The sequence below is a fragment of the Chiloscyllium punctatum genome, chromosome 26 (assembly GCF_047496795.1).
Source record: "Chiloscyllium punctatum isolate Juve2018m chromosome 26, sChiPun1.3, whole genome shotgun sequence".
In the NCBI taxonomy this organism is placed as follows: Eukaryota; Metazoa; Chordata; class Chondrichthyes; order Orectolobiformes; family Hemiscylliidae; genus Chiloscyllium; species Chiloscyllium punctatum.
This window is the reverse complement of record NC_092764.1, coordinates 76945935-76968940: the sequence shown is the minus strand read 5'-3', so window position 1 is coordinate 76968940 and position 23006 is coordinate 76945935. Positions and strand designations below refer to the sequence as shown.

The 23006-nt window shown below is 39.9% G+C and overlaps 1 protein-coding gene across 6 annotated transcripts in view; it reads left to right on the top strand.

Moving 5' to 3' along the window:
• Positions 1-23006, top strand: part of LOC140453192 (protein NDRG4) — a 231680-nt gene that overhangs the window by 112755 nt on the left and 95919 nt on the right. For all 6 annotated transcript variants that reach the window (XM_072547693.1, XM_072547696.1, XM_072547697.1 and 3 more), the window contains one exon: positions 13900-13944. In XM_072547693.1, coding sequence (XP_072403794.1) covers positions 13900-13944 — 45 coding nt within the window. The remainder of the gene's footprint in view (positions 1-13899; positions 13945-23006) is intronic.

The window sequence follows — 23006 nt, the reverse complement described above, 5'->3', positions numbered from 1 at the left end:
GTCACCTTCTCAAAGAATTCAATAAGGTTTGTGAGGCACGACCTGCCCTTCACAAAACCATGCTGACTATCCTTGATCACATTATTCTTATCCAGATGTGCATAAATCCTATCCCTTACAATTCTCTCTAAGACTTTGCCCACAACAGAAGTGAGACTCACTGGCCTATAGTTACTAGGATTATCCCTACTCTCCTTCTTGAACAAGGGAACCACATTTGCTAGCCTCCAGTCCTCTGGCACTACTCCTGTAGACAAAGAAGACACAAAAATCAAGGCCAATGGCTCTGCAATCTCCTCCCTTGCCTCCCAGAGAATCCTAGGATAAATGCCATCAGGCCCAGGGGACTTATCTATTTTCACCCTTGCCAGAATTTCCAACACCTCTTCTCTACATATCTCAAAGCCATCCATTCTACTTATTCGTGCCTCAGTATTCATATCGACAACAATGTCCTGTTCCTGAGTGAATACTGACGAAAAGTATTCATTCAGTGCCTCCCCAATCTCTTCAGCCTCCACACGCAACTTCCCATTACTATCCTTGATTGGACCTATTCCTACCCTAGTCATTCTTTTATTCCTAACATACCTATAGAAAGCCTTAGGGTTTTCCCCAATCCTACCAACTAAGGACCTTTCATGTCCCCTCCTTGCTGCTCTTAGCTCTCTCTTCAGGTCCTTCCGGGCTACCTTATAACTCTCAATCGCCCCTTTTGAACCTTCACACCTCATCTTTACAAAGGCCGCCCTCTTCCATTTAACAAGGGATTCCAATTCCTTATTAAACCACGGCTCCCTCACAAGACCCTTTCCTCCCTGCCTGATAGGTACGTACTTATCAAGGACACTCAATAGTTGCTCCTTGAACAAGTTCCACATATCAATTACGCTCTTGCCTTGGAATCTACTTTTCCAATCCACACATCCTAAGTCATGCCTCACCGCATCATAATTTCCCTGCCCCCAGCTATAACTCTTGCCCTGTAGTACACACTTATCCCTCTCCATCACTAGAGTAAAAATCACCGAATTGTGGTCACTGTCCCCAAAGTGCTCACCTACCTCTAGTTCTAATACCTGGCCTGGTTCGTTACCCAGAGCCAAATCCAGTATGGCCTCCCCTCTTGTTGGCTTATCTACATATTGTGTCAGGAAACTCTCCTGCACACATTGGACAAACACTGACCCATCTAACGAACTTGAGCTATAGCTTTCCCAATCAATATCAGGAAAGTTAAAGTCCCCCATAACAACCACCCTATTACTGTCACTCTTCTCCTGAATCATCTTCGCAATCCTTTCTTCAACGATTCTAGGACTATTAGGAGGCCTGTAAAAGACTCCTAACAGGGTGACCTCACCTCTCCTATTCCTAACCTCAACCCAAACTACCTCAGATGGCAAATCTTCGTCCATCTTCCTTTCCACCGCTGTAATACTATCTTTGACAAGCAAAGCCACACCCCCTCTTTTACCCCCACCTCTGACCCTACTAAAACATTTAAACCCTGGAACCTGCAACAGCCAATCCTGTCCCTGATCTAGCCATGTCTCCGTAATAGCCACAACATCGAAGTCCCAGGTACCAACCCACGCTGCAAGTTCACCTACCTTATTTCGTATACTTCTGGCATTGAAGTATACACACTTCAAGCCACTCTTCTGTTTACAGGCACCCTCCTTTAAGATTGATGCCATATTCCTAACCTCCCTACACTCCAGGTCCTGCACCCTAAAGCTACAGTCTGGGTTCCCATGCCCCTGCAGAGTTAGTTTAAACCCCCCCAAAGAGCACTAGCAAACCTCCCCCCAAGGATACTGGTGCCCCTCAGGTTCAGGTGCAGACCATCCTGTTTATAGAGGTCCCACCTTCCCCAGAAAGAACCCCAGTTATCCAAGTACCGAAATCCCTCCCTCCTGCACCATCCCTGTAGCCACGCATTTAACTGTTCTCTCTCCCTATTCCTCGACTCTCTATCACGTGGCACGGGTAACAAACCAGAGACAACAACTCTGTTCGTTCTAACTCTGAGCTTCCAACCTAGCTCCCTAAAAGCCTGTCTAACATCCTCAGCACTCCTCCTACCTATGTCATTGGTGCCAATATGGACCACGACTTCAGGCTGCTCCCCCTCCCCCTTAAGGACCCGGAAAACACGATCAGAGACATCACGTACCTGGGAGGCAACATACCAAACGTGAGTCTCTCTCGTTCCCACAAAACCGCCTATCTGTGCCCCGAACTATCGAGTCCCCAATTATTATTGCTCTGCTCTTCTCCACCCTTCCCTTCTGAGTAGCGGGGACAGGCTCCGTGCCAGAGGCCTGAGCCCCGTCACTTTTATTCTCACTGGCTTGTACAGAGCACACACTATTCACATTGTGCTGCATAAAATTCATTCCAAAGTAGACTGCCTGTCTCAATTACTTTTAGTCACATCAACATCCAAGTTCCTAGCAACACTAAGAGATTTTTAAAAAGCGCTACAAGGTAGCGATGAAAGATTGACCATTGATACCAGCCCAGAATTTAGCTGAACTGCCAGGATTTTGAGTTGGTAGTCTTCTGTTTGCAAGAGGGAAATCAGGAAGGCAAACAGACCTTGGCAGATAGGGTTAAGGATAATCCAAAGAGATTCTACAAGTACATTAAGAACAACTGCAGAGAGAGTAGGGCCCTTTAAAGATCAACCAGGTCATCTTTGTGTTGAGATTTGGAAGATGGGAGGGATATGAAATGAATATTTTGCATCAGTTTTTACTGTTGAGAAAGAAATGGAGGCTAAACAGCTCTAGGAAATAAATATTGATGTTTTGAAAACTGTTCATATTACAGAAGCAGAAGTGCTGGAGGTCTTAGAAAACACAAAGGTGGATAAATCTCCACCTGATCAAGTGTATCCCAGGGCATTGTAGGAAGTTAGGAAGGAAATGACAGGTTCCCAGCTCAAATATTTGTATCGTCTATAACCATGAATGAGGTGCTAAGGGTGGCTAATATTGTGCCTTTATTTAAGAAAAGCTGTAAAGAGAAGCCTGGAAACTACAGACCTGTGAGTCAACTTAGCGGTGGGTAAGTTGCTGGAGGTAGTTCTGAAAGATTGGATTTAAATACATTTGGAGAGGCAAGGAATGATTAGGGATAGTTAGCATGGTCTTGTGTGAGGGAAATCATCTCGCAAACTTAATTGAGTTTGTTTGCATAAAAGACCCTGAACTTCCACTTGCCTGCCACTTCAAAACACCCTGTTCCCTGACCAACATCTCTGTCTCGGGTTTGCTGCAGTGCTCTAGTGAAGCTCAACGCAAGCTGGAAGAACAGCATCCCATTTTCCATCTGGGGACCCTGCAGCCTTCCGGACTCAATATCGGATTCAATAACTTTAGGGCTTGAGCTCTCCCTTGTCTTTACCCCAATCCCCAGAACCAGGCCTTGTTATCACATAGCCTGCTGTTACAGCACCCATTGTTAGCTGCCGGCTGTCCCCATTAACAGCTATTAACCCTCCTAGCCAGATTGTAGTCCACCCCTTTGTCTACTTAACTGCTGTTTTCTCTCTTTGGGCTCTATCCCCACATATTGTTTCATCCTTACCCCTCCCCCAACACAATCTTCTGCATGTAAACAGACATTTTCCTAGCTACCATCAGATCTGAGGAAGGGTCACTCGACTTGAAACATTAACTCTGATTTCTCTCTACCGATGCTGCCAGACCTGCAGAGCTTTTCCAGCAATTTCTATTTTTGTTCAGGACTTACACAATTCATGGTAGAACCCTGGATAGTGTTGTAGAATAGAAGTATTCAGGTATATACTTCTTTGAAATCTGCGTCACAGGTAGACAGGATGGTTAAGGTGGTATCAGGTATCCCTGCCTTCATTGCTGAGAACTTTTTGAGTAGAGGAGTGGGATGTCGTGTTGTGGTTGTATCAGACATTGATGAGGTGTCTTCTGTGGTACTGTGTGCAGTTATGGTCCCCTGTTATAGGAAGGATATTATTAAACGGAGAAGGTTCAGAAAAGACTTATCAGAATATTATTAAGAATGGAGATTTTATGTATAAAAATAGGCTGGAACTGTTTTCACTGGAGCGTAGGAGGTTGAGGGCTGACATTACGGGATTTATAAAATCATGGGGGGGTGAGATAAGGTGAATAGCAAAGGCCTTTTCCTGAGGTTGGCAGGAGTCCAAAACTAGGGGTCACATTTTTAAGGAGAAAGGTTTAAAGAGGATAAGGAGCAGCTTTTTTACACAGGTATGTAGGTACTGTATGGAATGAGCTGCCAGAGGATGCAGGTACAGTTACAACGTTTAAAAGACCTTGGGATAAGTACATGAATAGGAAAGGTTTGGAGGGGTATGGGCCAAATGCAGGCAGAATGGACTATTTTAGTTTGGGAACATGATCTGCATGGACCAGTTGGATTGAAGCATCTGTTTCTATGCTGTATAAATATAGCACTATAGAAGTTCAGGAACAACAAAGAGTAAGTCTGTCTGCTAACCTGAAAGTAGTTAGGGCAATAGTTTAACCCACTTTGCTTGACACATTAAAGAATTGGATTGTGTAATACTATCACAATGGTCTCCTTTACTGCACAGCATGAACAATAAACTGCTTGTATATACCTATGATGTGGAGATGCTGGTGTTGGACTGGGGTGGACAAAGTTTAAAGATCACACAATACCAGGTTATAGTCCAACCGATTTATTTGGGAGTATTAGCTTTCAGAGCACTGCTCCTTCATCAGATATGTAGTGGGGCAGGATCATAAGATGTAGAATTTATAGCATTGTGTCTTGCAACTGATACAATATATTGACCACAACTAGTCTTTCATCTTTTAGAATGGGTTGCAGGTATTGATTCATTTAATGTGTAAATCCTAGAACTTCTTTCAAGTCACATTCCCAAGTTAACTTAAGGTTTTATTTTTAAAAAGTGACACCTCAGCTCAGACCATGCATTTAAGATGCATGTTAGAGCTTGTCTTTATTCCAATCTTAAGTCAGACTGGTTCTACTTCCAAAGTAGCGATGTATAAAATTTCACATGGATTGACTGTGTGCTTTCTGAACAAAATAGAATGCAAATTCTGCAAATTGAATTTTTGATAATAGTTTTCTAATATTTTTTATAATAGTTTTCTGATGCTGAATTGTGTGGATGAAGTTTTGAGGAAGGTAACCATGGGGCTTGCAGTTGCATGATTTTAAAATTAACTTTTAATTGTTTGAGGGGAAAAATCATGCAAGTTTTTCCTGACACTGAGAATCTGATTTTTTTGGTATTCTTGCTCTACTTTGACACTTTACTCAGCATTGCACTTGTCACACCAGGGAGGGGAAAATTCTAACCCTAAGTATCTATGTAGTTCATTGTACTTTTCATTTCTTTAACATAACTGTCTATTTAATAAAGTAGTTGTTGATATTCATGACAGAATTAAATTTAATCATATTCAATGCAATGACATTCTTTGATTAAGCCATGATTTTTTTTTCTGTAACTCCATTCTCTTATGGTAAATACCTCGGTTTTGTAATTTCCAAGTAAATGACACTGAGTAGCTCCCTACCAAGACTGTAACACTCGAATAAAAAGAGTTTCTTTACTTTGCTCCAAAATGACCTAGTTTAATTTTTAATATTATGATATCTTGTTCCTGATTTTCCCTAGAGTTTTCAACTAGTATCCTTCTATCCACCCTACTGAATCTTTTTAACATAATAGTTGTCCACTATTCTCCCTCCATAACTTACAATATAGAGGCATCAAATATATCATTATGATTCATCAAATGCATAACAGTCAAACTAAGGCTTCACTGTCTCCAGTTGTCCAACTTAGAACTTGGGAGGGCAAAGTCCCTGCCAACAAATAGGCCCAAAAACAATGAAGGAGTATACAGACTTTTCATAATCATTTGACAACGTTTCCCCTTAGAAATAATGACTACAATAAAGAGTGTAATATAATACTAATACAAATTTAGTTTTAGAAATGGGTAGCAAAATAGCTAAAGCTAATTTTAAAATTGTGTGTGAATTCTAAAGTAGACCCACACTGAACTTGCAAAGTTTTAGTCAGTTTCTCACTCCTTGGATTGTGAAAAGCATTTCTGGCACATCTGTTTTTATTTCAGACCTCCTGCATCTGAGGTATTTTGCTTTTACTAACACTAATCTAAAATGAGCTGGATGACAGCATTGAAAGCAAAATCTTCAAGTTAATTCTAAAAGTGAAGGTAGAGCAACAATGCCACCAATGCCCATCTTTCCATGGAGTCGGGTTTTTTAAAGTTCATTCACAGAATGTGTGCGTTGCTGGCTCAGCCTGCATTTATTGCCTGTTGGGCAGTTGAGAGTCAACCATATTGCTGTAGATCTGGAGTCTTTTGGGCCAGCAGCTTACTTCCCGAAAGGATTCATTAGTATCAGACGGTTGAGTGTGAGAAAAAGCCAATGGCTTTGTGATCCTCTGTTGGTCATTAGATTCTGAATTGCACCTTTTTATTGAATTCAAATTTCATCATCTGCCATGGTGCAGTTCAAATCAGGGTCCCCAGAACATTACCTGGGTCTTTGGATTAATAGTCGAAGGCTATGGTGCTGGAAAAGCACAGCTGGTCAGGCAGCATCTGAGGAACAGGAGAGTCAACATTTCAAGCATAAAATCTTAATCAAGAATGAGGGGGTGGCCCAAGGGAGCTGAGAGATAAAAGGGAGGGCTGGGGCTTTGGGGAAGATGGCTGGGACTTCAATAGGTAGATGAAGGTGGGGGTGATGATGATTGATAGGTCAGAGAAGAGGCTGGAGCCGATAGGTTGGAAGGAAGATGGACAGGTTGGGCAGTTCAAAAGGTTGGAGGGTTGGATCTGAGATAAAGTAAACTGTCCTACCTGTCCATCTTCCTTTCCATTTATCCGCTCTACCCTCCTCTCCCATCTATCATTTTCCCAGCTACCTTTCCCACCACCACCACCACCACCACTTCCAGTTATCTCTCAGCCCCCTTGGGCCAACCCCTCATTCCTGATGAAGAATGCATGCTCAACATCAATTCTCCTGCTCCTCGGATGCTGCTTGACCGACTGTGCTTCTTCAGCACCACACTCTTCAACTCTGCTGCAGTCCTGACTTTCTCCACTTTGGATTGATAGTCTAGCGTCGATATCGCTAAGCCATTGCCACCCCTTTATTTAAAAAAAAAGTCCAGTCATCAGTCTAAACTGCTTCTGTTGATACATTTGGCAAATGTTGTCATTATGAATTCTTGGCTGAACACCAAAAAAAGCTACTGTGCTCGAATGAATGATTGATTGTCACATATATCTCGGGAGATGCAGTGGAAAGTGTTCTATTTTGTCACAATGCAGTGCCATTTTCAGGTACAGAAGAATGAAAAGGAACTACCTAAATAGAGTTCATCCTCATTGGCTGGCGTCCCAAATATGCAGTGTGCCCTTTCCGGGCACTGACACTGCTGCTGTTTAGCCAGCAGACAACATTGACAAAGCTTGCAGTGGCTTTCTGTGTTGATTGGCATCTTTATTACCTTGTGGTAACTTGATTTAAAACTTTTTCAAAGGCAGTATGTCCATTTACACAAGGTTAAGAGATGTGAAGTGCATTAAAGTTATTTTTTTGTCTTTGACACTACGAATGGCTGTGTGTGATTGAAATAAACTTCGTATCACCATTCTTAAGTTGTCAAAGGAAATTTTCAAAGACTCTGCTTATTGTGTCAGTTTCAAAAGCACTTCGAATACTTTTGTTATATTTATCAATTTGTTCTGAATATAGTGAATACTGGAAGAGTATACATTCCATGGATAAGGGAATGGAAGCTATGAGGCAGAATGGATGGGATATGAAGGGTGAGGGCTATAGGTCCTAACAGCCGAAAATTCAACTGGCCTATAGTCCCAATGCATGGGGTTGTCTCTCTATCTGCTGACCTTGCTAGCTGCTTGCTTCTGTTGCCACCTTGGGACTGTCTCCATTCCTTGCCTGTCTCCCTGATGAAAATAGGCCAGGCAGGCTCTTCCAGGACAGAGATGGATTTGTGAGGCCAGGCAAATTCTGGCTCATGATTCCAATCTTCCTAATGAGAATTCTGCCAAAAATGCGGACTTAAATGTAAGTAATTATGATGGGAATAATGTTTTGAAGTAATGTGTTAATAGTATCACTGACCCAGTGTGATGAAAGAAATTAAAAGGTTATTGTGCTGAAACATTGAAATTGCATGACTCATAGCAACCATGAAAGAGACAGCCCCTTGGGTTTTATTAATAGGTGGAGAAGATACAAATCAGGGTGTTATTTCGGTCAGGAATATGTCAAATGGAGGATATTGTTCTGGAAAGTATGTAGTTTAGAGCTGCCAAAATCAGGTTCCTTGGGATAGCAATTGAAGCAAAAATGCTGTGTATGTCCTTGCTGCAAAAAGACCAAAGGGTTTTGGAAGTGATCTACATTTTCTTGTTAAAAACAATGATGAAAGTATATGATGAATCGTTCTGACAACTTGAGGGCAAATTTTAAAATGCAAAGTGTATTATCCATGTGGAGGATAAAAGTTGAAAGTTTGGGAGAAGATTTGTAGCTTGGGTGCTCGTTGTTGTGGTTCTGTTCGCCGAGCTGGGAATTTGTCTTGCAAACGTTTCGTCCCTTGTCTAGGTGACATCCTCCGTGCTTGGGAGCCTCCTGTAAAGCGCTTCTGTGCTGTTTCCTCCGGCATTTATAGTGGCCTGTCTCTGCCGCTTCCGGTTGTCAGTTCGAGCTGTCCGTTGTAGTGGCCGGTATATTGGGTCCAGGTCGATGTGTTTGTTGATAGAGTCTGTGGATGAGTGCCATGCCTCTAGGAATTCCCTGGCTGTTCTCTGTTTGGTTTGCCCTATAATTCAACTGGGACAACACTACCATTATAGGGCAAGCCAAACAGAGAACAGCCAGGGAATTCCTAGAGGCATGGCACTCATCCACAGACTCTATCAACAAACACATCGACTTGGACCCAATATATCGGCCACTACAATAGACAGCTCGAACTGACAACCGGAAGCGGCAGAGACAGGCCACTATAAATGCCGGAGGAAACAGCACAGAAGCGCTTCACAGGAGGCTCCCAAGCACTGAGGATGTCACCTAGACAGTGGACGAAACGTTTGCAACACAAATTCCCAGCTCGGCAAGCAGAACCACAACAAGGAGTATAAAAGTAGGGAACATAATGAAGCAAGTAGACGGCAAGTATAGGTAATAAAAGACTGAGGAAGTACTAACAAACTCACTTTTGATTTGAATTTGTTTTTTGTTTATCTGAACAGTAATAAGAATGCTCAAAAAAATCAGTTAGAAGGATGTAAGAGAATTGCAATATAAAGTTTGATACCAAATCAGAAAGAGTTGGCATGTTAACCTATTCCTCTTTCCTCTTTCTTGCCCACTAGTCTCAGCTCATATGTTAATGTTGCTTGTAGAAATTTTGCCCTGAGGTTTTCCCTCTAGTTTTTGATATCTGACCCAGCTGGTGTAATTGTGTTTTTTTTTTCACATTTTTTTTGTGACATATGGTTCTAGTATTTATACTATGGGTTCATGTTTTAAAAAAATTACAGGATGTGGGGATCACTCAATGACTACTTGTGATGATTGATATGGAGACTCCATTCACTGGACAATTATCTAAACTGATCCTCTGTCTATCTGTTCAACAGATCCCTTAAAAGATTAACCGGGCCACAGAGCTCAATCTATTGCCACAATACCAAGATATTCCCAAAGACTATTTGAATGTTTTCTTGTCTGCTTTCAATTACTGTCAGGATTTCCATCTCTGAATTTATCCTTGGCTCTTGAGTCACTCAGTGTGTTTTGTTCTTTGATAGATTCAAAATATGTCAGTTTAAGCTTTATATTTCCGAACTTGTTTTTTGTAAATGTTAAGATAAAATCATGTCGACAGACTTGCTATCAGCGTAGCTCAGTTACATACAGCCTATGAATCATGTAGTTACAGGTTGAGGCATCTTTCAAAGCTTAAGCTCAACATTAAGGCTGATGTTCTAGTGCTATAGTGAAGGAGTGTTCCATTGTCATTCTCAGTATCTAAGCTGGTGCCGTGTGTTGTGACAGTGTTATACTTTAAATAATCTGTAACTGAAGATGTTGTACCTTTGTACCTAAAATGGCGCTCCACGTGGCTGCTTATAAACTTTTTATTGTATTCATTTGAGTGCATGTGACAATAAAGCTAAAGCTAATTCAGTTCTTCTTTTGGATGAGATGTGAAATTGAAACATTTTCCTACTGTTCAGAGCGATGTGAAAGACGTCATTTTATATAAAGAATAGGTTTTACCAATTTGTACTGGCTGACACCATTGAAACCGGAATAACTAATCATCTGCCTTTCTGCAATTTTGGGAGATCTATGCACAAAGTAGTATTTAGCACCTTTAGTGAAGCTTTTGAATGCAATTACTTTAGGAAGGTCTGATGAGATACTCTGTATATATAAAAATTACTTTCAAATTGTGTAGAGCACATGCCCAATTAAAGTGGCTAGAAATCCATCTTGAGTGATGGTTTAAAATGTTTGGTATTGCCTTGGATGCATAATGCTTGTTTTACACCACAGCTCAAGAAGAATTTTCAACCCTTGACATGTTTGTGATGTGATTAAAACATTTACTGTTTTTTTCTGATTAGCTCAAATTTAATAGGAAAGGGGATTACTACTATTGACTGACTTCAGTCTCTTGTTTTACTTCCATTCACTTCTGTCCTTCTGTCCAAACTCTGACAGAAAATTCACTACTACTTTTCTAAAACAGTGAATGTTACTTCTGTGTTTTCTAAAGTTTCCTTTTCTGGAAAATTAGAGGGAAAGGCTGGACAGGCTGGCACTTTGATTCCCTGGAGCACAAGAGGTTGTGATCTTACAGAGGTTAATAAAATCATGTGGGGCATAGATAAGGTGAATGACAGGTGCCTTTTCCCTAGGATGGGTGAGTTCAAAACTAGAAAGCATAGGTTGAAGGTAAGAGGAGAAAGATTTAAAAGAGACCCGCAAATCAACATTTTCCACACAAAGGTTGGTGCGAGTGTGGAATGAACAGCCAGAGGAAGTGGTAGGTAGATGCTGGTACAGTTAGAACATTTAAAAGACATTTGGACAGTTACGTGAATTGGAAAGGTTTGGAGGGATATGGGCCAAATGCAGGCAAATGGGACTAACTTAGTTTGGGAAACCTGGTTGGCATGGAAGAGTTGGACCAAAGGGTTTGTTTCAGTGCTGTAGTGACTTTATATGACCTTCCTTATTGTTCTGGCTGTACTTTTGAACTTAATGCACTGTTGTATTACAATTTTTGGTCTTCATTGATGCACAAAATCTAATACACTTTAATGTTACTAATCAATGGTTCTAAGTGCTAAACTAATAGTAGAAAATGCTGAAAATACTCAGAAGGCCTGGCAGCATCCATGAAGTGAAACCAATTTAGCATTTTGAGTTGATGGCTATTTTTCTTTTGTTTCTCCAGCTTATGCAGTATTTTGATTCTATACAAAATGTTGCAGAATGTGGAAAGATGCTTATTATCTCTCTGTCACAATCATTTCTACCCAGTATTTACAATAAATTATCTAGAATTGCAGTTGACTTGGAATTGGTAAACATGGCAAAAATCTGTGCGTGGCAACTTGATGTTGATTGTAAGGCCATGATTATTAATCAATGGGATGTAAAGATCAGGGGATGCAGTTTCAATGCTGCCTTTAATCAACCTGAATGACAGTGAAGGCACTTTAATGGAATCAGCAGTAGGACAGCAAATTAAGAATCTGCTACTATATTGGTGGGAGTCTGGGAAACCTTTAGGATCTGCTGCCCAATTCACTATTCCTAAGCACAGAGTGAATTCAAGAGGGTTCCAGGTGGGGTTTTAATGGCAAGGAAGAAGGTAATTTGATGGGGTGGGTAGAAGTGCCCTTGTTCCTCCTGACTTCTGATACTGCCTGTATCACACTGGGAAGTGGACAAATAAGAGATGGTTTTGGATTGGGTTTGACATTTTTAAACTTTTTACACCTTGCTTTACTCCAGACCACGTGTTTGGGGTTTAAATTATCTTCTAGTTCTTTGTTTCATTGATGTGTAAGAAACAGCTACTGGTTACTTTGCACATCTTTCTCTTTGTTGTTTATGTATAATTTGAACAGTGTGGCCTTCGGTGAGAGAAGTCACCCTTGATTTTTTGCAGAAGGATATGGGTCATTGCAATTACATTGTCCACAATTTTGGTCGGGGAATTCATAGACAGAATTTGATATGTAAAGTTGCTCTGCTTGTGATATTCTGACGTGACAAGGGACAAGGTTAGAAAATCAAAACTGTCAAACCATTTATTGAGCACACAAGACGAATAATTCTGGTTTGCCAAATGTAAAGTCAGAAATCAGCAGCCAGAAGATCCAAGAAACTGTGGTGTGTAAGGAAGCTGACATAAAAATACAAACAATTTTTAAGTTTTATTTATTGGCTCAATTGCAGTGGAATATTTTTGAATTGTTCAAATCTATTCTTAAAAGATATGTGTCAGAGGTGTAAAATGTGCATCAAAATTTAAGTGTCAATGACACACACAAACTTGTCATGCTTTTCTAATGAGAAGCACAGAATCATACCACATAGAAAGAAATCCATTTGACCTTTTGTGCCTGTGCTTGCTCTTAGAGAGGTATCCAATTAGTGCCAGTCCCCTGCTCTTTCTTTATAGCTCAGCATTTTCTTTTCTTTACACGTATATACCCATTTCCATTTGAAAATCAATTAAAATTTCAGGCAGTAAATCCAGATGGCAATGTATTCTATGAAAAGTTAAATTATCTTTATTTCAGCAATTTTTTTTCTTTTGCTAGTATCTTGAATTTAAGATATTTGACCAAACCTCCTGCCACTGGTCAATACAGTAGTTAAGTGATTAACACTACTGCCCTACACCAGTGACTGTATGTGTGGAGTTTATACATTCTCCCTCTCTCTGGGTCGGTGTAGGTTTCTGCCGGGTGCTGTAGTTTCCTCCCACAATACAAAGGTGTGCAGGTTAGGCGAATTGGCCATGCTACATTGCCCCATAGTGTTCAGAGATATGCAGGCTAGATGGATTAGCCATGGTGAATGTGGGTCATGGAGGTACGGTAGGGTGGGGGTCAGGATGGAATGCTGTTTGGAGAGGGACTCGGTGCAGACTTGACAGGCCAAATGGTTTCTTTCTGCACTGTAGGGATTCCATGATTCACTAGAAACGTTTTTTCCTATTTACTTTTTCAAAATCCTTTATAAATTTGAAAATCTCTTAAATTTTCCCTTTTTAATCTTCTCTAGTCTATTTGGATAGCAGTTAAGAAATGTTGCACTATCTATTTATTCTAATTATTAGTAATATAATTTGAACCAATCAAAAAGAATTTTCTATGCTCCACTTGCTATCTGCCTTACCACAACTGTGATCCACTGCGCATCATCACACATTATCACTTGCTTCATTTATGAATTCAGCTAGACATTAAGATGCAATTTGATTTGAGATAATCTTTTAACAAAGGAAAGCAGAATAAAATAAATGTTGAGATGGGACCAATACAAAAACAGTATTGTTTTAAAAATGCATAAGTGGTTGCCTCTCTCTTTTAAGATGGTTGCTGTGCTGTTGTTGAGAAACTAGGCATAAAACTTGCCTTGAATCCACCCTGACTGTGTGGTTACACTGCATCTCTAATTTTGTCTTGTTTACTGTTAAAATCTAAAACATAGTAGCATGGCTAATGAAGATCTTCCATTGTTGCTCCATGTGACATTCCCTTTTTCTCTTTGCAGGAAACTTGCGACATGTTCTTGCCTCCCATGGACTCAGACTGGCAGGTACTGTATGCCAACTATTTTTGACATTCTATCACTTGAAGAAGAGTCATGAGTTCTCTGGCATTTAGGGAAATTTCTGGAGAGAGAATGTGTCCTGTTGCTATGTGAACCATCTCAGGAATGCTTTATCGTCTTCCTACTGTTTCTCAATTTGAAATGTATTTAATGTGTTTTCTCCTACGGGTTCTGCTTGTTCTGCCAGCAATACACCACAGTTGAAGCAGGCAGCACCTCATCTCTGCTGTGGTAAGAAAATTAGTTGCCGGTGCCACTACTTATATGAGCAATTCTCAGATTCACACTGAGTAAATAAGCCTCCTGATTCTCTCATCACAGTATACATCTCCTCTTTTCCTTGTCTTTTGGTCCAAGAGCAGGAAATATCTGGAGAAAATTGTAGACAAAAATTACAATAACCCAGCATTTTGCGACCAGGAAATGTTTGTAAAGATGAGAAGAAACATTAGAGAAATTGATCTTTGATCTTTGAACTGAGATCTATTTCCTTTCTTCCTGGTGGTGGAAATTGAATAAAGATTTATCCACCTGTTTCATTCACTGTGTCTCACACCTGCACACACACAACATGGGTGTTGGGGAAAATATACATTAGGTGGAAGTGCGGCAATTTTAAAAAAAACAGGACTTTCTCAGTTTAGAGCACTGACTCTATGCTGGCTGGTGCGTATGTTGGCTGGTTCGTATGTTTAAAAAAAATCCAACCAGGAGATTTAGAATATCCTCAGTAAAAAGAGAAGAAAAAATGAAAAAGAAATCAACAGGAGTGTCAGAGGTTCTGCTCACACTGAGAGCTGGATCAGTGTCATAAAGACTTTCTATGTGTAAGTAAAGGGTGACTTGGTGATAGGATACCAGCCTTTGTGAAGTTCTTTCAGTTTCTATGGGTTGGTACTGGGACCACTGTTTTTTGAAGTGTATTCTAATGGTTTGGACTTGGATGTACATGCACAATTAAAAAAAAAACACTTGAATTAGACTAAAATTGAAATTGTAGGGATGATGAAAGACTTTGAGAGAATACGGGTAGACTGGTGGAATGGGTAGACAAGTGACTGATGAAATTTAATGTTTGAAAGTGTGATGTCATACATTTTGGTCGGAAGACCAGGAAACCAATATTAACTGAAGAACACAATTCCAAAGAGAGCAAGAACATAGAGATCTGGAGATATTTTAGTATAAATCTTTGGAAGAGGCAGGACAAGTTGAGAAAATCGTTAATAAGCCATTTGGTATCCTGAGTTTTATAAATTAAAATATACTGTACAAAGAAAAGAAAATTTTGACAAAACATGTATAAAATAGTATTTAGACTATAGCTGAAACATTATATTTAACTCTGGGATCTGCCCGTTGGGAAGGATGTAAAACCCTTAGAAAGAGAAAAGATTTACAAAAGTTCAAGAATGGTGAACTTGAGTAGTCATGGTGGGGAGCTCAGAGCAGGGTCAAAAGGGCTTGGTGTGAATTTCAAGACTGGGGCTGAGTGAGTAGGGAAATAAGACAGAGCAGAGCTGATTGCAGAGAGAGTGGAACTGGGATTCGGGGCCATAAAACTACTGCTTTGCATTCCAGCTTTTCAACATCTGGACAAGATGGAGAAATCCAGATGGGGGTAGGGTGGAAGAGGGGATGATTGAGTTAGGGTGGATGGAGATGGGAGGACATGACTGAGTCAGTAGATGCTGAGAGGGAAAGGACAGGAATAAGTGTTTATATACTGAGTTGGATGGGGAGGTAGGTATGCATAAGTATGTGGATGGGAGGGGAGGCAGTTTTGAGAAAAAGAATGGGTGGGGTGAAGGGGCTGATTACCAGGTGGCTGGGTAGAATTGGGTTTTGCTGAGTCTACTTTAACCATGGAATCTGTAGAATTTGGCTGAAACATGCATGAGCACAGAAAATAATATTTTTACAAAGTATATTGATTTTTCAGATTTATTTGTTAATAATTATGTGTTGATTTGAGATGCAAACTTTAGTATTAATGCACCAAATGTTATTATGCAGCCTTATTGCTACTTTTTTTTTTGCTGGTGTCTGGGCTCCATTAATTGACATTCAGCAGAAGCAGTACGTACTGTTATAAAGTGGAGGTCGACCTTCCTCTGATAACTAAAACCAAAACATCTAGAGAAGATTGCCTTGCTTCATGATTTATTTAAAGGCGTGTGACAAGTGGTTTAACCTACCTCTCATACCCCAATCTGTTGTAACGGAGTGGTTAACTGAAAATAATCCTTTCTTTTAGTCTATAATCAACAAGTAACAATTTATTTATCTAACTCCAACAGTGAGTGAATCAACAGAACCACTAACAAACTGTATAATCCCCTCTAACAACTAACAATTTCTGAATAAAAGGAAATTCTAATGGTATACTTCCAATAAATACTATAAAAACATTAAACTTAGTCTCTCAAAAGTATGGCCAGGATATGTCTTCCGGAATGCTCCATGCCTTCTCCATTGGTCGTCTTTCAGGAATGCCTCCTCCTTCAAATTCTTGCATCAGGAATGCCTCTCTGCATTGAATTCTGGTGTCAGGAATATTAGATAAAAGTTCCGCTGTACCTTTTGGTCAGATGATGGTTACTCTGAGAGCTGAGAGATCTAATCTCTCCAGAGGGCAGTTTGCTTTCTGCCAATTTTCAAATGCCCTCTTATTTTATATCCTTGATAACCTATTAACTTCTTTATAGTTGGATTGGTTCTCGGTTGTTAAAACCATCAAATTTAAATTTTAATTGGTCCTTAATCTCCAACTGCCAGATTTAAATTAATTTGCCAAATTTAAAAATGTGTTGTCTTGGTAAAAATGTTGCTTTGTCTGCTGACAGTACAGCTTTTTTGTACAGCTGTTTCAATTTGAGCACCTGCAACTAGCAAGCTGCTGCCTACAGATAATCATTTTCTAATTGCTAAACATAGAGGGGAAAAAAGACATTTCATCTTTTAAAGGGACCACACACACTTTCTCCCTATCATTTTACAAACATCAAATTCTAACTTCCTGCCTTCCAATCCACAAATACTTTACCCAACTTCACAACAGTACCATTTACAAGATGCACTACAAGAATTCACCAAAGCCCCTAGACAATACCTACCAAATCCATGATCGCTACTATTGGGAAAAACAGTGGCAGCAGATATATGGGATACACCTGCATGTTCCCCTCCAAACCTTTCACTAACCTGACTTGATAATATATTGCTGTTCTTTCAGTGTTGCCTTGTCAAAATACCCTTCCAAATAGCATTGTGGGTCTACCTACGGCAAATGGACTGCAGCAGATCAAGAAAGTAGCTCTCTACTGCCTTCTCTGTGGCAATGAGGAATGGGCAATAGATGTCCAAATTGCATGAATGAATTTTTAAAAAAAAACTGCCCATCCCTAATTGCACTTGAAGGTGGTGGTGAGTTTGCAAGGGATCCCATCGGAATATAGTGTGCAAAGCACTACCATTGTCCTTTGCCTTGCATATATATTATCCAGCAAAATTATGTTCTTGAGTTTGCATGTACTTCTAACTGCATTGAATGCTGAAATGCTAAGATCACATTTCTGATTTGATAGAAAAGGATTGCTCATTATTGGCAGTAATCAAAAGAAACAACTAATATTTCTATCTACTTTTAGTCTGATAATGCCATTAACTTGAAAAGGGATTGACACATTTGTAAGTGCTATAATTATATGATTCCTTGTCAAACAACATCTTCAATTTTTTTTTGAGTCACTAATTTTTAGATAATTTTGTCTTCAGCTACCCTTACCCCTGTAGGTAAGTACTTGAAGGGAAAACAGTTGCGAGCTTATAAGAATTTGGGACTAGTTAAATTGGTCTTGGAGAGAGCTGGCATGGATTTAATGGGCTAAATGATTTTTCTTCTGTGCTCTAACCATTTCACAATCCTCCAATATGATTCTTATGAAGGAGGTTCTGACTACTTACTTTGCCCAGACCACATCAATTATTTTCCATCTGTTTTTGTCTGATATCACACAGATTCCATTGTGCAGATTTGGCAAGAAATTATGGAAAAAGTCATGTGTTTTATGTCTCGCTCTCAGCTGATTCTCTTTTATTCTTGCAACACTCCTATAATCAAAAATGGTATTTTTAACCTGCTACCCACAATGCATCAGCATCACCCTCAAACGCAACTTAGTAGAAGACTTTATTTTTAGCCACCACTAAGGCTGGAATTAGAGGCAGGTGTAGTTGAAAATTAGCAATACTAGCTTATTTACTGGTTCCTTTACTGCATCTCAGCTCACAGTGGTAACTGATTAGGCTGTCTTAGAATTTTACTAAGTTCACTGTACAGACCAATAGTGGTTTCCAGCCTAAAATATTTTTTTAATATAAAATGTTTTAAAAAGGTGTGAAGGAGACTTCTCCTGTCCTTTATCCCTTATTGCAACTCCTGCACTTTCCAGGCTAGAAGACCATTGGTTGAAACTCGATTTTGAGAACATATTCTTGATCTTAATTGAATAGGGACCCTATCTCCATTCCAGTTAAGAAGGTGCCCTATTGAAAATCCTAATGTGTGACTCTTTGCTCCCAGTTGTGCGTTTGAGATCCTGATGCAGTCCTGAGTTCTGTTTTGTCTCCTCGGAAGTAAAGTTGCATGACTTTGTCTTTATAGTACAAGTTGAAAATAGCTAGAGAGGTTCCTGTGTATGAGGTGGGATGAAGATAGTGGAGCAGAAATTAGGCCATTCAGCCCATTGAGTCTGCTCCACCATTCAATCATGGCTGATAAGTTTCTCAGCCTTATTCTCCTGCTTTCTCCCCATAACCTTTTTGATCCCCTTGATACGCAAGAACCTGTGTATCTCTCTCTTAAATATACTCCATGGCCTCCACAGCATTCTGTGGCAATGAATTCCAGAGTAGGTGAACTTTCCTCTCATTCTAGTCTCTCATAGTCCTATAGTACAAGAGCAATAATCACTGCCATCACAAGTCCAGTGATGCTAACAATACTGACCTTGTCTTTGAGGCTGATTATAGAATAATTTTAAAATGTCTGTCAGATTATTATCCAACAATATATTTGCTATATGTAGTCACAGTGTTGGTCAAATAATAATTTGCATAATTATCTACTGTCAATTTAAATTACAAACCAAAATTTAATGACCATCACAGTAGTGATGTGAACATTCAATACATTGCTTTCTCAATTACGCTTAACCTTTTTCCTTAATTGATGAGAGTTCGGTTCCTGTTAAGAAAGCAAACACAGGCTTTAAATTTCAATTTTTTTTCAAATGTCAGCATCTCAATTAACACACACGTCTGGTGCCAGTGACAGTTGGTCACAGCTTCCAAGCGCTAATTGGATTTTTTGGCCTTTGGATGATTCTGTACATTCAAGCAAATTTTAAAAAAACACCAAATATGTTTAGAAAACAGCCAGCAGGTTCTGGGAAAGAAAGGAAGAACTCTAGTTTATATAAAACCTTTTCACTACCTCCGTAGATCACAAATCCAATCAGCAACTACTTTTGAAGATTTGTAATGTAGACACTCCTGTTTTGTAATGTAGACATTTCTGCACAAGCAAGATCCCACAAGCAATGATCAGATAATGACCAGACAATCTGTATGAGAGGTCCACTAACGAGAGACAAAACTAGCAGAGGATCAATGGGCTGAACAGCTTTCCACTTTGATACTGTAAAACTCCAGGGCTGATGTTACTTTGCAGGGGTAAATCAGTTCTAATTTGACAATCCACCTGAATCCTGACATTTAATTTTCTGGCCTATATTTCATGAATGACCAACTGAGATTGGATGAATGATTGTGCGTTAATAAAGCAATTGTCTGTCAAATTCAAATAGATGGGACAAATAAACAAGTATTTCTAGCAAAGGCTAAAAATTCAGAAAACTTCCAGAGAGATGTTTACTGTTGCGTTTATCATCCTCCAAGTTTGAGGGTGCTCATGAAGATAAAAGGAAAAGAGAATTCAAATGACAGTGTGTCTGTGGGTGTCTAATGCTTTTCAGCAGCTAGCTGCTTCTTGACTGCTGAAAGCAAGTGGGTGCTTGCAGCAACAACAATAACTTGCATTTGTACAATTAATTTAACATAGTAGAATCTCCCAAGGTGCCTCAAATGATCAATATCGGGCAAACAGACTGACATGAGCAAAAGAAGGAGCCATTCAAACAAATGACGAAAAGGTAGATCAATGCGGTAGTTTGAGAAGAGTCTTCAGGAACAGGCAGGAATCACAGGGATTTCTAGACCTGAGAACATTAGTAGCTAAAGATATGTCTGCAAAAAAATGCGATGAAGTGGGAAATGGACAAGATACTATTTTTGAGGAGCAGAGAAATCTGAGTTGTGGTTGAAGAAAGTTAGAGGAATAAGGAGAGAAAATGTCCAAGGATTTTAAATGAAAGGCTGAAAATTTTGCAGGTAAGAATTCTGGGACTGGGAGGCAATATAGGCTGTTGAGCAAAGAGGCTTAGCATGTGAGTTATATATGAGAAGCAGAATTGTAATGATTTGGAGATGCCGGTGTTGGACTGGGGTGTACAAAATTAAAAGTCACACAACATCAGGTTATAGTCCAACAGGTTTAATTGGAAGCACACTAGCTTTCTGAGCGCCGCTCCTTCATCAGGTGATAGTGGAGGACATAATTCTAAGGCACAGAATTTATAGCAAAAGTTTACTGTGTGGTGTAACTGAAATTATATATTGAAGAAGACCCAGATTGTTTGTTAAGTCTCTCATCTTTTAGAATAACCATGTTGGTTTCAGTTGTTTCATATGTAAATTGCAAAACCCTTTTAAAAAGTGTACTTTAACAATTAACAATTGGTGTCATGTTGGCCCAGATAAGATATTGAAGGTGTTAACTCCCTGTGAAGTTGTCTGTGCCACAATGGTCAGACTGATTCTAATCTAAAAAACAGAGATTAACAGAATTTGAGCAAAGTAGAATGTAATTCTGCAAGTACAAGTTCACCCCACAAACGTGTGTATATGTGTCATGATTTGGAGATGCTGGTGTTGGACTGGGGTGTACAAAGTTAAAAATCACACAACACCAGGTTATAGTCCAACAGGTTTAATTGAAAGCACACTAGCTTTCAGAGCGACGCGCTCCTTCATCAGGTGATAGTGGAGGGCTCGACTGTAACACAGAATTTATAGCAAAAATTTGCAGTGTGATGTAACTGAAATTATACATTGAAAAATTGATTCTGTTAAGCCTTTCATCTGTTAGAATACAGTGATAATTTCACTTCTTTCATGTGTAAATCACAAAACCTTTTTTTATAAGTTGCATTCTCTGGTTAGCTATTAACAATGGTGATAGCTAGACAATATGTTGAATTTTTGCTATAAATTCTGTTACGATCGAGCCCTCCACTATCACCTGATGAAGGAGCGTTTAAATCCTCCCAAGCAGTTCTACCAAATTTTCCTGCCAGTATATTAGTCCCCTTCCAATTTAGGTGCAATCCGTCCTTCTTGTACAGGTCACTTCTACCCCAAAAGAGATTCTAATGATCCAAAATGTCAATCCTTCTCCCATACACCAGCTCCTCAGCCATGCATTCATCTGCTCCATCCTCCTATTCCTGCCCTCACTAGCTCGTAGCACTGAGAGTAATCCAGATATTACTACTATTGAGGACCTCCTTTTTAAATTTCTGCCTAACTCTCTGTAATCTCCCTTCAGAGTCTCAAGCTTTTCCCATCCAATGTCGTTAGTTCCAATGTGGACAATGACCTCCTGCTGGCCCCTCTCCCCCGTGAGAACATTCTGCACCCTCTTTGAGACATCCTTGATCCTGGCACCAGGGAAACATCACACCATTTTGCTTTTTCTCTGCTGGCCACGGAAACTTCTGTCTGTACCTCTGACTACAGAATCCCCTAACACAATTGATCTCTTGGAAGCCAATGTACCCTTCGTTGCATTAGAGCCAGTCTCAATACCAGAAACTTCGTGCTGTTCGTGCTACGTTCCCCTGAGAATCCATCACCCCCTACATTTTCCAAAACAGCATACCTGTTTGAAATGGGTATATCCACAAAAGACTCCTGCCCTAGGTGCCGACCTCTCTCACCCTTCCTGGAGTTAACCCATCTATGTGACTGTATCTGAGACTTTTCCCCCCCTTCCTATAACTACCATCCATCACATACTGCTGCTGTTGCAAATTCCTCATCGCTTCTACCTGTCTCTCCAACCGATCCGCTCGATCTGATAAGATTCGCATCCATCAGCATTTATGGCAGATATAATCAGCAGTAAACCCTTAAACTCTCTTTAAACTCCCACATCTGACAAGAAGTACATATCACTGCAAAGGCTATTTTTGCTCCTTCACAATCTACAGACCCAGAAGATAAACACCGTCTTATTCCTCTACAAACACTGCCCCAGGTTAAATTAATAGCTATGGCCTTATATTTTAAATTTAATCAAGAGGACTTCTCTCCAAAAACACATTATCAAGAAAGGAATCCACTATACTCACAACTGCAGCCTTTCTCTTGGACAGACTTAAGACAACAATTAACTTATCTGATTCTGTGCTGTGAACTTTGCCCAATAGTTCCTCCAAGATTAGTTGTAAATTTCACTGTTTTCTTAATTTTCCCAGATGCACTCCGATGTCCAGCAAAACAGGAATTCAAACGAGCAAAGGCGGTAACTGCAGGTTCTTTCTTATTCTTTCTCTCTCTCTTTCTTTCTCTCTTCTTTCTCTCTCTCTTTCTTTCTTCTCTTCGTTCTCTTCTCTCTCTTTCTCTCTTCTCTCTCTCTCTCTCTTTCTCTCTCTCTCTCTTTCTCTCTCTCTCTGTCTTTCTCTCTCTCTCCTTCTTTTCTCTCTCTCTTTTCTTTCTCTCTCTCTGCTCTCTCTCTCTCTTTCTCGTCTCTCTCTCTTCTCTCTCTCTGTCTTTCTCTCGTCTCTTTCTTCTCTCTCTTCTCTTCTCTTCTTTCTCTCTCTTCTCTCTCTCTCTTTCTCGTCTCTCGCCTGCTCGCTTCCTTT